General features: G+C 33.5%; 1 protein-coding gene across 5 annotated transcripts in view; it reads left to right on the top strand.

The window, feature by feature from the left end:
- Positions 1-18,111, top strand: part of LOC138700127 (DNA-dependent protein kinase catalytic subunit-like) — a 240,742-nt gene that overhangs the window by 182,187 nt on the left and 40,444 nt on the right. For all 5 annotated transcript variants that reach the window (XM_069826504.1, XM_069826490.1, XM_069826469.1 and 2 more), the window contains 3 exons: positions 7,252-7,542; positions 9,113-9,406; positions 14,811-15,080. In XM_069826504.1, the coding sequence (XP_069682605.1) occupies positions 7,252-7,542; positions 9,113-9,406; positions 14,811-15,080 (855 nt within the window). The remainder of the gene's footprint in view (positions 1-7,251; positions 7,543-9,112; positions 9,407-14,810; positions 15,081-18,111) is intronic.

The following is an 18,111-nucleotide window of genomic DNA, read 5'->3' on the forward strand; positions in this document are numbered from 1 at the left end:
GTAGGAAATGGACTGTGAAATTGGAAATGATTTAGACATGACCAAGCAAATCTGTTATGTTGGAATGTATCAGATTTATTTATTAACAATATTTCATTTTGTACATAAACACAAAGGTCTTTATTGAAATTAACTGTTTGATGTTTTACTGTAATAGAGAAAAGATCGTGAGCTCACGATAGGTACTATATATATATATATATATATATATATATATATATATATATATAAACAACATAGTAGTAAATGTTACACAAAGAAAAAAATCATACCTAAACATTCTTAACACTCTACATATTTATTAATGAAGTAATCTCTGCTCTTTGAAGTCAGCTAACCGCTTAATTTTCTGATATTTTCAGATATACTACCATAAGTTATTAAGGAAAATAATTTCAAATCACCCTTAGTAGAAATTGGAGTCTACAATGCTGTGTTCTTATTGTCTCCAAATAAGTAGCTATAATGTGTAAAGTCTTCTGGTTACATTGAAGGCAATCATGCACAAATATTTTTTTAAGATTAACACTTAATGACATTATGTCAGTTTGTTCATGAACTTCTACATTACATTTTGGACTATGTGGGGAATATTGGAAAATATTGTATTCACTAGTGTAACTTTGTGTTCAAACATTACGAACATTAGTGTTGTAGTTAGTTAATTTAAGTTCCATTTCTCTGAGAAACACAAATATAACAAACTGAAGACATAAAATCATACACAGTACATGGTAAACATAAAATTAAAACAATAAAAATTAATATTTAATGACATTATGCCAGTTTGTCTGTAAACTTCAACATGAAATTTTAAGCTGTCTGTGGGGAATATTAGAGAGTAGAGTAAGAGAGTTAATGGGTTTATTGCCAAAAACTCAGCATTTGTTGATTTCAGTTAAATTGTACAGGTTTAAGAATTCCAACGTATATGTAGCACCCACTACTGTATTTATTTCCTCAATGGCATAATTTGTCATTTAATATGAAAATATTCTAAATGCTAGTGCAGAATACAATAACTTTATGTTCCAACATTGCGATTATGGTAAATAGAGTCTACAGTACATTTCACAGGCTTTGTTGAAATATGCCAACAACATCGGTCCTGTGTTTGATATTATGATGTTATTTCAAGAAAAAAAATATATTATTGCCTTGAGTTACTTCGTATTGTAGTTAATTTAGGTTCCTTTTGTTTGAGAAAAATACCAAATCATAACAAGAAACATAATGTAACAAAAATACAAGAACAATACAAAATAGGAATAAATAGCAACTAAAATTAAACATGCAAAAATCTTAAATCAAAAATACACAAAGAAAACATACACATTTGGCCATAATACCACAGTATCAGTAAATGTGCACATCACTTTTCTGCATCCAGTTTCACAAGCACATTAGGTGCAAAACTTCTCACATCTGCAGTTCTCGTTGACATGAAGAAGAGGAGTGCCAGCGAAGATAAAGTTGTATTTGAAAAGTAATGTTAATATTATTTTACATATACAATCCTGCAGACAATCCTCTGGTTCATGATTTGTACAGGAATGTCCCTGGTTAACAGAATTCAAATGTAAAGCCCTTAATATCTACTTACACAGTACAAGTGAAACAGAATTGTTAGAAAATTATTGAGTATTCCTTGTAAAGCCACTCTTCTACGAAAGTTTGCCTTATATACAAATGATGTTGGGTTTTGTGAGAAAATACTGGATAAGCTAAAATATGCTTGTGACAAAATGAGTGACATAGATGAGCTGTGCTGTCTCATATGCGATGAAATACCACTAAAATCAGCTTGGCTTGTAACAATAATGATGATTTTGTTGATGGGTTTCAAAGATTTGAAAAACACTTGTCAGGTAAACCTGCAAATCAGATGCTTGTGTCTATGGTGAGTGGCCTATGTCTTTATTACAAGCAGGTAATGAATTACTTCTTAGCAAATTCTGCTACTCCTGGTATATGTTCAATAGTGCAACACGGACATTAAACCATTTAGTTGCTGCAGACATTTATTGCTTGTCAACACTGCTTTTAAAGATATTTCATCCCACATAAGGCAACCTACTTTGTCAGTGTGAGTCATCTTACTACAGGCATTCCTTAGTATGTCGAATAATTTGTCACTAAAACCAACATCAGTGGTATACTTTCGCAAAACTCTAAGCAATGTAGCCTTAGAAGGGAAATTTAATAACTTCCTAATCATTCTATAGGCACTTGGGCTCTGTAAATAAATATTAAGAGCCTTTGCTTTCAATTCCGGTGACCACCGAACTCTCTGTACATACCTTGCATTTGAGGAGACACAATTTTTTACCAATTCATATAATGGCCCGGGAACCTTCTTCCTTAAAGTTGCAAGGGCAATGTCAATCTTCAGATCTCTCTGTGTAGTCTTGAGGACTCTTTCTCTCAGATGATGCAGTTGTACTCGAAGACTGCAAATTTTCCTCCTCTTCAGTGTTACTATCGGTGTGACCGTGGTTTGCATTCTTGGGGGCTCCCCAGCCTCTTCTCACTGCCTCTCCTCTCTTGGGGGGGTCACCAGCCTCTCTGGCGGGGGTCCTCTGTTTCTTCCCGTACAAAATAAAACAACCAAAAGGTTACAATTATGAACTGACAGCAAGAGTAAGTAGTCCTGTACCACCAAGGATAGAGGTTACAATTGAAGTGTTGGGCCGAATAATGGTTTATGTTACAATTTTTGCCATTATACTTTATCTTAGAATGTTATCAAGTTGTTTCGTTTCAGGAACAGATTTGCGGAAATTCTTTCAAGATGTGCTCACAGCTTGCTCTTGATGTCAGAAAGGAACTGTTTAAAATGTGTTACTCTCTTATAGTCAACATTTAAAAACTGTGTTTGTCATTGTCTTCATTATTATTCTGTTCATAATGTTACAAACTTCTCCGATGTGTAATATGACTTTCAGTAACATACAATCTATACTTTGCTTAGTGTACAAAACATATTGATGGAATGACGGTGTATGTTGCCCGTCCAATAGTAAATTATTTATGAGTGGAATGACGATGTAACATTTTCGTTCCTCCTGCTCAGTTAGCAGATTGCAATACAGACCATTATTCGCCCCAAAGCTTTAATTATGGGATCTACTTAGCCTGATACTTCACTATTTGTGTGAATGGCTTTTCTTTATGTATTCATTCACAATTTGCAATTACGACAGAATTTATAGGTATAGATATGAAGCACTGAAATTGCATAATATAAAAGGCTGCAGTTACTTAAGTAAGTTACCTTGACCATTGGAGATAGCTTCAACTTTGCAAGGTATGGCTCCCGAAAGCTGTTGTGCAGTTTGTTGGGCTCTTTAACCATCAGATCTTATATGCCCAATGCTTCTAGGCATGCCTTACATCTGAAAAAAATTGAAATAAAGTGTAAAATAAATATAAATTATGAGCACAGGAAAACAATTTCATGGCACTTAATAAAATCACTTTGAGAACCAAGAAAAATTAAAATAAACTCCTCCAGTCAGCTTCACGTTAAAATACTAATTATCTCACCATTTCTATTGTAGGCCTAATTTTGGTCCAGGAAAAAATTCATGTTTAAAGGCAACATTTGTAAAAATACAATGTAGGCGAAACAAAAAATAAAATAAAATACAGGTGGATAAAATATGTCATAAAATGGTTTAAGTATAAGCTACATAATCATAGCTCACTGCAGCTGTTCCCTTTCACTTTATAGGCTATTAGAGTGATTTTATAAAGTGCCACGAAGTCATGTTCCTGTGCTTACGGTAATTTCATACACATATACAGTATAGCCTATATAACATTTAATTATATCATAAATAGACTTGTATTATTATTATTATTATTATTATTATTATTATTATTGCAATTTATTATTATAAATATTACTATTATTTTTATAATAAATGTTATAAATATGTAAAGGTCTCAAGTAATAATACCACGCGAGGAATATTCAAAGAAAGGGTCTATTACTCTATTTTTTTCTATTGGAATATTGAAACTCCGGTACCAAGCTGCACACGACACGACGTGGTTTGCTGCAATTTTATTGGTTATATTCAGTGTTTGAAATAACTTTTTTTCTCCCGTGTGTGGTGCGCAAAACAGCAAAGTTTCTCCTGCACTGCATAAAAAGCTTCGAAAATAAAAACAAAAAATGCATCTTCTATATATATATATATATATATATATATATATATATATATATATATATATTCTATCAATAAAAATAATAATGAAAGTCTGTTAATATGTAACTAGATGTTACAAATTCTGTATATGTGTGTATGAATTAATATCTGATAACCTAACCTATATAATTTAAAATGATGCACGTGGCTAGCAAAATTTACAAGCATATCAAATTAGTTATAAGTGATAACATTGCTACATATTGTAAATGATAACTCACCTCGTCACTATCCCAGGTATTTTGAAGAAACATTTCGAGTGGTGACTACTCTTCTTACTTCCGCAGTACTGATATTCGCATTTAATTCGTCCAGCCATCCTTCCCTCGCCTAGGCAAGAAAATTCAATATGTCTTCTTCTTTTTCAGTTCTTGAAATACGGCAAGAAATTGTTCCAGGACTAACAACTTAAACCAAGAGCACGCAAGTTCATTCTCCATTTCCAGGAGTCTAAAATCAGTGACGGAATGTTGGTAAGAGGCGATGTTAGCGCTCATCGTGGCAGTGCCATAGAATTAACAGCGATTAACAGGGAATAGATACGATTGACCCCCTCTCTTCTATTTCTACTCCTCTTGTTTCTATGGTGTAATATTGACGTCTAACTTAGGATCCTACAATGGTTAGTTACTCCAACAGTACAACCACAGTCTACTTTATACAGTCGCGAAGCTTGAGGTGTTTTTTTGCAACTCTCCTGATAAAGCACTCCAAGTGGTTAGCAACTAGAAACAATAGACTGTCCATGGTCGACTTTGGACTGTGTCGTATTTCTATCGAGTGCTAGCTCGTTGCGTATTTCACATTGATGCTTATGAAATGTTCGTTATTGGTTATAATGAAAATGTTAATGGCTAGAATATAATAATTGGAATAATAATATGGGACAAGGAGGAGACGTTTGTAGTGCTATAAATTGTAGCAACAGTAAGAGAAAGAGGCCAGAGTTATCCTTTTTCCGATTTCCAAAAGATTCAGAAAGGTTCCTGGGTTTCCACAAGAATGCTGTGCAGAAACAAAACTGTTAATTTGAAGTTCTTTGTGACTGTTAGAATACATCATATCCTTAAATTTCACAATGAAATGTTTCAGTCTAACCGAAAGGACATTAGATACCGGTTAAAGTTCTGTCACTTAGGCTGCTAAATTTCCAGAGAAATAAAGGTTAGGTCTACTTTTTTTTTTCAGAGGATATATTTTTAATTGTAGCTATTAATTTTGTTATTTTTATGTGTTATTTTACTAAAGACATAGAAAAATTAAGTTTGTTTTAATGAAATTTATTGATCACGTTTTATTTTCAATTCTGGTGGGATTATTATTGCTTAGGCCTACTTTTTTCTTCAAAGGATATGTTTTTAATTATAGCTGTTAATTTTGTTGTTATTTTTATTTGTTGCTTTACTAGAGACGTAGAAAAAGTCTGTTACAATAAAATTTATTGATCACGTTTTATTTCCAATTCTGGTGTGATTATTATTGCTTAACCTCATCCCACTTTGTTAACGACGTAAGCCTACACTACAAGTACCGGTACACGTAAGTTACTCCATTAATTCATATTTCCACTATTATTGTTGTAAAGAGAAATGCAAATTAATATTTATTGGTTTCATAGTTAATTATCGCTATAATCTTGAATGAGTGAAGCTATTATAGTAAATTTCAGTTCGTTTTGCATAAACAAAAATTATATTAACTTATTTCTTGCAGGTATCTTCGAGTTTATGGTGGAATTTAATATAATTCATTAAAATAATAAATTAACTTTATGCATTTAATATTCCAATAATGGAAGGAAGGTGTTAATTTTTCCAAAAGAACGCGACAACGAAAGTGTAACATATTTTGTTGGCTGCTAGGAGAGAGATCTGTGATGATGAGGCGATAGTAGCGATCCTAGTGGTGGGCAACTATCCATGTTTGCATTTTTACTACATATTGAGCTTCGCGACTGTATATAGTAGACTGTGGTACAACTGTATTTCTTATGTGGGTTAGTTGTATGTTGCGTAATAAATTTTGATTTCCTGTTCATATTATCTATGTTAGAACAAGACTCTTATATGTCGATTTTCATTATATTCCAAGTGAACTGCTATCATGAAGAGAGTGCCATATATGTTTCTGTGATTTGCATTGAAACAGGTGACATAACAACTTGTAAATAACAGCTTAGTTTTTGTTGAAGATTTGTGCTTGATCCTGTAGCCAAGAGTTAGGATTTTTATTAGCAATTTCTACAGAAAGCACTGCATCGCAAGTTATTTTAATATAATTTGTGATATTAGAAGACCCTTTGACCTTTCTTTCTTTGACTGTTGTGTTCAGGTTATGATGGAACAACCAATTTGGCTGAAGTATTTTTTCCTAAGCACCTTATTCTAGAATATCCTTAACTTCTGTTCCTCTCTCAAAGTGACAGTCCGAGTTTCACAACCATACATAACAACCGGTAATATAAATGTTTTATAAATTCTAACTTTCAGTTTTTTGTAAAGCAGGCTGGATGACAAAAGCTCTTCAGCCGAATAATAGCAGGCATTTTCCATATGTATTCTGTATTTAAGGCATACATGATACCATATAGTTGAGTCATGATATCTACAAAGAAAATAGCCATTCATACTTCAACAAACATTCCTAAGTAAAGGAGTAGTAAGGCACAATAAGCTATTTGAGGCAGTAGTGCTAGTCTTCGGGCTCTTCCTCCATACAAAGAAAAAATTAATTAATTGAAGATAATGAATTCTGCCTGAAGAATGGCTAGTAGAAAATTCCAGAAAGATTTTAGTTTGTCACATCTGGATGTATAAATAACCATCCAACCAGATTGCACCTAAAATAAGTCACTAATTGTTTATTTAGTTATGTTAGTGTCGTTCATAGTATTTGTATTTACCACAGTTGTGAGTTTAAATGAAAACAGTTCAATAACTGTATTAGTATATAAATTATTTATATTTATATGTGTTATAATTTATGGTGTATAATCCAATAAATAGGAGCATGGGTAATATTTATCTCTGTTCATCAGGTACCTTGGGAGAAACTGGTGGATTGCAGGAAGGAATATTCACTGACCCTTGACTGGGAAGAAGTGCCAGTCCGCAGGAAGCAGCTTGTGAACATTCGCAGACAAGCTCGTGATGAAAGACGAGAGGTTCGAGGCTTTGCATCCCAGTCTGTGCGCTACATCCCTAGTGCCTCTCAGTACCTCTTTGACAGCACTCTGAATGAAGATGTTACTCTTTTCGACTTCAGTACCTCCATAGTTCGCACTGACAATCCAACTGCACCGAGTTCAAATCAAAAGTTACTGGAAGAGGTAAGAATTCTCCTCATTGGAGGAAAACTATGTTCTCCAAATTAGTTCTCCTTTGTGATTCGAAAGCAGTTATCCAGGCAAAAACTTCTGACTACAAAGAATGCTACGACATTATTTTCCAGCTTCGAAACTGTGGCAAAGAAGTTGTCCTCCAATGGCTACCCTCCCACTGGGGGGGGTTATTAGTAATGAAACAGCTGATTTCCTTGCCAAAAAAAGGACCTCTGATAGAACAATTACCAAGATCTAAACCAACACCTTACTCCCCAGTGAAACGTCACATAAAATTGAAAACCAAAATTATGAATGATAACAGACTTCAAACAGCTGCCAAAAACAAAAAATGGGAATGCCTAATAAATATATGAATGTCATACCTGATCTGCCACGGAAGTCAGCTGTAGTATATTTTCGTCTAACAACAGGTTACGACTGGCTCACAAATCACCTTTACAAAATCAATATTTTTCCTTCACTGAAGTGCATCTTATGCAACCATCCAGAGGAAGAAATGAAGTTAATGTGTTTTAAAAAGGGCGCGTCAGTGACTATGTCTATTTGCTCCCTTATCTAAAAGAAATGGATGAACACCACCTAAACAACTGCATCATTGTCAAACAGGGAGATTCTAAGACCTCAAAGTATTGAAGAGCAATACTGCTAATGACTTCAATGTTAGATGGAACATATTAGACAACAACAGTAACAACAAATCATAAAATAGCAAGCCTTGCAATGAATTGAAATGAATTACAATATTTTTATATTTACACCATTCAATGGTAATAGTTCATAACCTATATTGGGCTAAGAAAGAAACCAATAATTTTCCCGAGTAATTTCTCAAAATAGAACATTTTTTATCTGCAGAGTCTTTCTCTATGATGCACTATTTTTTAAGAACACAGTGAGACAGACGGACAGACAAGTTGTTTATATAATTATGCAGATTAGTAACTGTAAATTTGTCTCAGATAACTATAACCAGGAAATTTACTTACTGAACATAAAAAATATCATCATCTAAAACAAATAATTACTTGAACACACTCAAAATTTAGCTATACATCTGATAACATTCAACTACCTAATCCCTTATATGCCCGTTTTCTGATGATCACTGACCACTACAGCATAATGGTTGGAGATGTCTATTCAAACTTCACAGTCAATGACGTTATCCGGAGATACACGAACTGCTCCCGCATCTTGTTCCACTCTTACATTAAAAATGGGAGAGGAGGAAGTGCTTCGAGAAGGCCCTATTGTGACGTCTGCCTTAGACCATGACATTTGACTGCGGAATTTTCTTTCATAAGAGATCTTTCCCTGATTACAATGGTTACTAGAGTATGGTACTTCCTACTGTTCAGGGCATATAAGTATATGTAACCCAAATGCCCTCAGTCATTGTTCTTGGAACTCTTGAAGCCAACCTGGTATAGATGATAATTATTTTTTTATGCATGGTATGTTAATTGTTTAGTGACTGAATTAAAAGTGTTGTTTACATGTACTTTATTTTATATCAAGCATTGTTCATGATGATCCATTTCAAATCTTTTTTCAGCAGTTTGGTGCTGAAGGCATGGAAGTGAGCTTGGAACTGGATGATCTCAACAAACATGAATGCATGGCCACTCTTTGTGGCTTAATTCAACATATGGTGGACGAGGGCATTTCTCCAGCTCCTCCTTCAGACAACAAAGATGCCCCACCACCTGCATGGTTGGAAAGCTTGAGGAAATGTCTAAATGATTCCAGTCGCCCTCGCAACATAAGACTCTTTCTGTTAAAACTTTTGTTGAATGTAGAATCGAGAGTCCGTCCTTATGCACTCAGTTTGCTCAATTCTGTTCTGAAAGTAAGTTCTGCATGTGATTTATTATAGATTAAAAAATTTAGCACTGTATTCATTAACTCATTCGTCTAAAACACATTTTTGATATGGCAATATTGCAAAATTCGTTGAAAGTTACTTGAATTTTCTACTGATAAACACAGTAGAGAATAGAGCAGAATATTACGTAGCACAGTATTAACAGTAGAATTCCGCAGTTTGCGAAACACCTCTTTAGATTGCAATAGTTTCAGTAATTGCTTATTATGTTAGGAATTTGTATTGTGGGCATACCATTACCAGTAGCTGAATCTATATAAAGAAGTGATTTTTCCATTCCTGATATCAATTATTCCTTTTTATCTCATTATTATTCCATTCTGAGCTTGGGACTGAGCTTGCCAGCCAGCACAAATAGTTGATTGGTTGATTTATTGATTGATCGATTGATCGATTGATTGATTGATTGATTGATTGATTGATTGATTGATTCATTCATTCATTGTGTTCTGCCCAAGGGCAGTTGATATGTTACAGAAAAGAACCAAAGCACAAAGTTTGAAAAACTGAATGTCGTGTAACTTTATTCTTCTGTACTTATTTTGTATTTTAAAATCACCTTTTTTTCTTCAAAATTTTATTTCATAAAAGTGTTGTATATTCTTCTTCTTTGTCTTCGTCTTCGTCTTCTTCCTCTTCCTCCTATCACGTATTAAGCCTGGTGACCTGTTACAGTCTCACTCCATCGTTTCAGTGGTTGGCCCAAAGATCTTGTTCCTAAAGGATGGGAATTTAGTGTTTGGTGTGGTATCCTTGTTGTAGGCATCTTGAGTATATGAGATTTATATTTCTGTCTATAATTTAGAATTTTCTCTAAAATTGGGTCAATATTTAATTCTTTCAAAATATCCTAATTTCTCTTCTTGTCTAATCTAGTATAGCCAGAAGTTCTTCTTAAAAACTTCATTTCATTGGCAGTGATTCGGTTATTCATCACATATACATATGGTCCAAACTTCACTTCCATGCATGAGAACAGGTCTTGCCAGTGTTATATAGGCTTTAATTCTTGTACGTTTTTGGACAAGAGAAGGTTTGAAAATGTTATTAATAGTATTCATTGCATAGTTAAAGTAATTCAGTTTCGTATAAATATCTTTTTCTTGTTCATAGCTCAAATGATAACCCAAATATTCAAAACATGAGACCTGTTCTACAGGTTTATTACAAAGGTAAATTTTGCTGTGGAGATAATTTTTTTTCTGATGAATCCCATTACTTTAGTTTTATTAATTGAAATTTCCATTCTGTATTCCTCAGAAATTAGTTGTAATTGGGAAACAGAACGTTGGAGGCCATTTTCAGAATCTGCTAATAATATTACATCGTCTGCAAACAGTAATATATATATATATATATATATATATATATATAATTTTAAATTTCTATTGATGTTCAAATTACCATGTTTTGTTCTTTTCCAGTTTCTAATTGTATGATCCATATATATATATATATATATATATATATATATATATATATATAGAGAGAGAGAGAGAGAGAGAGAATAAATAGTAATGGGGATAGGCTACAACCTGTCGAACACCTTGATTAATTGATTTCCACTCAGTTTGGTTGTTTCCAGTGCTTACTGAAATATAATTTTCACAATATAAATTATAGGTTGCATTTATTAAATGATTTGGAACATGACCTTCTTTCAGAATTTCAAATAACTTTTTTCTATGAACTTTATCAAAAGCTTTTTTAAAATCGTTAAAAGCCAAATGTGTCTCTTTATTAAACTCTCTTTGTTTTTCTATTATCATTTTTAGAGTAAAGTACCCATTAGCACATGATCTACTCTTCCGAAATCCATTAATTTGGTTTCATAAAATGTATATAATTTTTATTTTAAGTTTTGTGTAAATTTTATATCCTGAATTTAGAAGACTAATACCTCTGTAATTTTCACAGTCATTCTTATCTCCTTTTTTAAAAATCAGTATTAGTAGAGCCTTGTGCCAAATATCCAGGGGGCTTTCTCCATTTAAAATTCTGTTATACAATGTTAATAGTCGTGCTTTGAATTCACTACTGGCTTATTTGTTGTTATTAATTTATTATTATTATTATTATTATTATTATTATTATTATTATTATTATTATTATTATTTTCATTATTTTCGGCGGCCGGGTAGCTCAGTTGGTAGAGCAGCTGGCTACGGACTGGAAGGTCCGGGGTTCAATCCCAGGTGGTGACAGGATTTTTTCTCGTTGCCAAACTTTCAGAACGGCCCCGAGGTTCACTCAGCCTCCTATAAAATTGAGTACCGGGTCTTTCCCGGGGGTAAAAGGCGGCCAGAGCGTGGTGCCGACCACACCACCTCATTCTAGTGCCGAGGTCATGGAAAGCATAGGGCTCTACATCCATGCCCCCCAAGTGCCTTCATGGCATGTTACGGGGATACCTTTACCTTTACCTTTTTTTATTATTATTTTCATTATTATTATTATCATTATCATAACTATCATCAACATTATCATCATAATCATTATTATTATCGTCATTGTTATCACCATTATCGTCATCATCATCATTATTATTGTTATTATTATTATTATTATTATTATTATTATTATTATTGTCATCATCATTATCATTATTGAACTGTATTGAGTTTTCCTCAGTTCCAGTATGGTATTTTGCAGAATGATATTCCATTTACTTTCTGGCATATCTTTGGTCAGCTGCTTGAGGTAAAAACTGAATAAAGGAGAAAATAAATGGCTTTGAAATTAGTATGACTTTATTTCAACGAAGTAGATTTTATTCCATTAAAATTAAAACTGCTTAGTTATTCAGCGTGGATAACTGAAATTTTTTTATTTCCTTAATTCATATTCATAGGTCATTTTCTTTGAGTGGACATTTTAGAAATGTTCCACAAGTGGTACTTGTGAGAAAGGTCGGTGGACTCTAAAACTCCTCCCGGCCAGGTCCGATGGACCCATTAACCAACGACAGGTGTGTCCCTCCAGTCATACTGGGGGTTTACGTGAGTGGGTGATGTAACCACCATTACAAACAAAAAATTGGTTCCCACTTAAAAAACGGTTACACTTATGCTAATTAACATCCAAATTGCCCTCTATGCAACAAAGAAGAAGAAATGACTGAAGATCATCTACAAACCTGTGAAGTTCTACCTGATGGATCCACCATAGAGAAATATTTGAAAGCAAGAATGCTAATGGCTTCGTTGCCAAAGCCCGGCATTAGATAACAATAACAACATGTTATTCTGTGGAATAATAGTATGAATACTGGGGATGTACAGCTCATGAGCCAGACAATGTTTTGTCTGAATCTGTGGCAGAGGATCTGTGTGACGTAATCATTTGAAGATAGCTGACATTACAGACATCTTTTTTTTCTCTGTAATTTGATTGTGTGGCTCATGAGCTGTAATATCTCCAATAATCATACTATTCCTTCATTTTAAATGCCCACAAACCTGGATATATTAACATATTCCCCTCCACTATTAGAAATGCCGGGAAAATTATATTTTCATTTTACTGAAGACATTATGTTATGAATTGTGCTTGTGATCTCTTCTTTGGAAATAATGAATTCAAATATAATCAAGTGAATTTAATGTCACGCATTGTATGGATTATTTGAAAGATAGAGTATAACTTTGCTTTAATTTTCTTGTTTCTGAGAATTGGTTTTAATATTCCCATCATAACTACCACAAAAACAGTGTAATTGATTTCTGCCTTTAAGAAACCCCATTTTAAGAAAATTTCGCACCTAAGGAATACATTTTAATGAATTTGAGAATTTAAAACCTATTTCAGTGAAATTCTGAATTTGTTTTAAATGTATGTGATCGATTTCTGTACAGTCTATTGTCACATCTGTGTGGCGTCAGTAACAATGCATTGCAGTTAATAGTATGCATTGATAATAACCCAGGCTAAGCCAAGGTCTTATTTTTAGAAATGTTAATGTGTGTTTTCATATGAAAATTGTAAATTTAATTATAGTACTTAAAAATAAGTTATAATTTATAAAAGTATCATAAGGCCCCCCGCATTTTTGGAGCGGGGGGGGGGGCGGTATTAGTCACCCAGAGATTAGTTAAAGAGGGTTTTTACTGTAATGGTACGTAAGGAAGAAGATAATACATCTTGTGTACTGTCTTCTCTCCCTTTGAAATATAAAGATACCAGACTCTGTTAGTAATATTTTTTTATTTAATTCATGTATCTGCCTTCAGTTGTTAAGACTCGAAGGAATTAGAAAAAAACAATCACTGTATTTACTTGCGTAATTTTCCCCCCTTTTTTTTTTTTTCTTAAAATTCGGAGTCGAAAAATCCAGGAGGAGGAAATTATGTGAAAACTACAAAATGTCGAGAATAATCTGATCATAAATAAGATCAATTCAGTCCACACCTGTGGAGTAATGATTAGCATGTCTGGCTGCGAAACCAGGTGGCCTGGGTTCTAATCCCGGTCGGGGCAAGTTACCTGGTTGAGGTTTTTCCCGAGGTTTTACCACAACCCAATTTGAGCAAATACTGGGTAACTTTCGGTGCTGGACCTCGGACTCATTTCATCGGCATTATCACCTTCATCTCATTCAGATGCTAAATAACCTGAGATGTTGATACAGCATCGTAAAATAACCTACTAAAAAAATCAATTCATGTGCCAGTCAAATCAATGTTTAATGCTAAATAGCTATACAGATATATATTTACAATTTCAGTAATTATGGATAATTTTGTGGCTTTTCTTTGTACTGCTGTATGTCAGCTCTAATGTAGGTAGTCTGACCTTGACTATTCTCAGATCATAATAGACTTTGCGTGTAAAATATTTGTATCAAAATGAATTTGGTAATTACGTAAAGAAAATGAACGTACATTTTACACTGAACTATTTTCAACAGACAACAAATTCAAATCATCATCTTTGTCATCAGAGGAATTGCAGACATTTTTCATTATAGAAGATATATCTTGGGTTTCTCATTCTTATTTTTTCGACACTTCGAATCTTCGTGAAAGAGACTCTTGAAGGGAAAAGGAGTGTCCAATTTTGTATGAAGTAAGGGGGAGAAATTATACGAAGGAAATAAAATTCTGAAAAACATATCTAAAAAAATCTTGGAGGAGAAATTATTTTAACAGGGAAATTACACGAGTAAATACGGTATTAATAATTTTTGCAAACAAAGTTGCAGAAATTAAGTAATATTCAAATTACCAGTTAACAATAAATAAAAGAGTGAGTGAATGACTAAATTAATAATTATATCAATAATTAGGGTCTAAAGATGGATTTGAACATTGTACTTAAAATTCTAAATTGTGTTGTAACATAATGCTGTAATGTATCCTGTTTTGTACAGGCAATAGATGATGGTGTTCTTGGTATGTCTCCCAACTACTTGTTGTCAGACACTGTAGCAATGGTGGTGGAGTGGTGCAGCAAAGTGACGTCATTGTCTGAGAGGTGTGATCGTCACCTAGTCAGTCAGTTGCTGCACTTACTGATAAGTAACGTCCAGCATCAGCGTAGGGACGTGTTCAAGCACAACTTGGAACTCATTCGCACAGTAATTGAGCTGTTTAAACCCAACTTCGACCTTCCCATGCAGCTTCTCTACAACATGATCATGGTAAGAGTGCAACTTGGGTTTAGTCATCTAATCTTGAAATGTGCTGTATTTTGATGTAGGGATATTCTTCTATGTAAACTGCTTTAGTAAGAATAAGCATAAATGTTAGTTTAAAATATATTATTTTTGTATCTGTTATAATTTCAATACATACAGCATGAAAAGAATGCATTCATTTAAAATGGAATTCTGTAAACATTTAAGTGAATAGCCCAGTATTAATATTTTTTTTTCTTTTCTTCAGGTATGGTTCAGTTTCTCTTTGCCTTTTTATTTTCTTCTTTAAGAAAGAAAGGATTTCTGCAGATCATACAAAATCATATTTTATACAATATGTATGTACCGTGTGTATCTAATGCCTATCCACTTCAGTTACCAGTACGTGATTCGGGTTATATTTTATACAATATATAAAATACAAAATAACCATTCCAGGCAAACTGGGAATTCCAATGAAAAAAGAATTTTTCAGAAATATTTGTTTATTATTAGTGTAAGACATAGATAAGGCCCTTTTTCAGAAGGAAAATATTACACAAGTTTTATGGGCATTGCATCAAAGTGGTCTTGGCTAGGTAATGGGTACTTTTTGTTTCTCTAAAGTTTGCAGCACTTACTCATAGAGAGATCAGCTGTTAATGTATGTTTTTCAAGGAGCTATTGTTGAAGAAATATTTTGAGAGCCTGCACTGTTAATTCCAGAGCTCCAGGATCAAGGAACTTTATACTCTATACTATATTCTTTCTGCCATTTATTTTAAGTAGAATGGGTTAATAACAATTAGCACTCTTACAGTTCAAGTGAAAATTTTGGCTTAGATATGGGGTGCTCAGAGCACAAGGGAATCAAGTCACAAAAATAAACTTTTCAGAAAATTAGACTTAGTCTTTTATGTGTAGTTAATTACCCATTAAAGGTGAGTGTGATTTTAAACATCTGCACCATTGCAGGAAAACTAAGACGAGTATATATAAAACTATAATAGAAAGTATATGTACCTATGGATCTGAAACTTGGGAAATGAGAGACAGGATGAAAAAGAAATTGTTGGCTTTAGAAATGGATTACTGGCGCCGTAGTTGTCAAATTTCGAGGATGGACCACATTAGGAATCAGGATGTCCGTAATATAATGCAGGTATCAGGAGATATCTACAATCAGTGGAAACTAAACGCCTGATATGGTATGGGCATCTCCAGAGAATGTCAGCCGACCGCTGGCCTAATAAGATCTTCAACTGGACTCCCCCGGAAAAAAAGAGAAGAGGAAGGCCAATGAAAAAATGGAGCAAGGAGGTTCAGGAGGATAGGGTCTGCAGAGGTCTACAAATGGGCGATTGGCAAAACCGGAGTACCTGGAAGTTGAGAAGTGGGAGACTAAAATTACTTGCAATACATACATACATTGCAAAGATTGTGAGGACATGATTCTTTTATGCTCTGAAAGTAGCCTCATCTAAGGTAAGTACAGATGAAATATCTCCCAATTGACCAAAAGTAGACGTGATTCCCTTGTGCTGTGTATGCCCTGCCCCATATGTTACAGTTGTTTTGAAACTGAAAATAATGAAACACATTAACTCATCTGTAACATTCGTGACAAAATGTGTGTAACATCCGTGACATGGAAAAAACTGCTATAAAATATTTACTTTATGTTTTTTGCAGACTGGTTGGATGCCATGACATTTGCATAGCTTTCGCATGGACACTATGAGAATGAATCTCTTTTTGCTTGAGACAGAGACTTGTATTTTACACTTTTTGTTAATAAAATGCTTTACACTTAGTTCACAAATCTTGTAAAATCCGTGACAGAACCTTTTTTTTTTTGTTTTCTGCAATAATAATAAATTTTATTCAAACAACTTCTTTTCTGCAAAATGATACTGATCTTCTAAATTGATTCTAATAATAAAAGTTGACAAAGTCATTTCATTTTCATTATATAGCATTTGAAAATAGTAAAAATGTAACATCCGTGACAACTGGAATGGCTGAAAAGATACTCATTCTTAACTACATACTTCTAACACTTTTATATAGCTAATGATATAGTTAAACCTGTTAAATTAATAACTTTACACCTTCGCTGTGTTAAATAATGAAACTATTATGACACTTTACCTAGTGACTAGTTTCGGTGGGAACTTTATACCAACCCTGGATAGCATAGTCGGTATAATCCTGGCCTTCTGTGCTTAATGGTGTTAAAATTAGAACACGACAACACTATTGAAAATAAAGACAGAATGACTTACATAAATTCTGCATATGTAGATTCAGATCAGGTAGTAAAATTCTTGGTATATGTTTAGTTGATAATGATTATTATATTATTTTTTTATTATCATAATTATAATTTTATATATTAGGTGTACAGTAGTGTGCTGCACAATAGATATTACAGTGATGTTCGTTCTTTATTGTAACTTGGCACTAGTGTAGAATATGATTCAACATACGAATACATACATAGGATTTGACTTAAGTGGCATTATGCAGAACAATCCATCCGCGTAAGCCTATAGGACTGTCTCTATATGTAGTAACTACAATAATTTCATAGACTAGGGCTTTTGTAAATACAACTGACATTTGTGGCTCCCTATACACATGCTCCTTCAGAGTAATTTCTCCAGATGTGATACATTTTTGCAAGCAGCTTTTTGAGTGAGCAAAGAACTTAAAGTACAACTTCGCTGTAACTCATCTGACAGGTTTCTGTCACATGAAATCTGCACTTCAGACCATCTATCGTTGAAGCATATCAGTTTTAATCACAATTTTACCTAACTTTTTACAAAATTTTATATTTGCACACTGTTCAGATGCTGATATGATGGACGTAGCCACTACTATTGTAAGACTCTTCTTGCAAAGTAACATTGTTCACACAAACATGCACATGATCAAATATAGATGGCACTATTTCTTATTATGTATTTCTGAAACACAATACACAATAATGCCACATGGCCACTTTACACTACATACGCTTTACTAGAAATAAGTTAAACGGAGTATCACA

Source organism: Periplaneta americana, chromosome 1 (assembly GCF_040183065.1).
Source record: "Periplaneta americana isolate PAMFEO1 chromosome 1, P.americana_PAMFEO1_priV1, whole genome shotgun sequence".
In the NCBI taxonomy this organism is placed as follows: Eukaryota; Metazoa; Arthropoda; class Insecta; order Blattodea; family Blattidae; genus Periplaneta; species Periplaneta americana.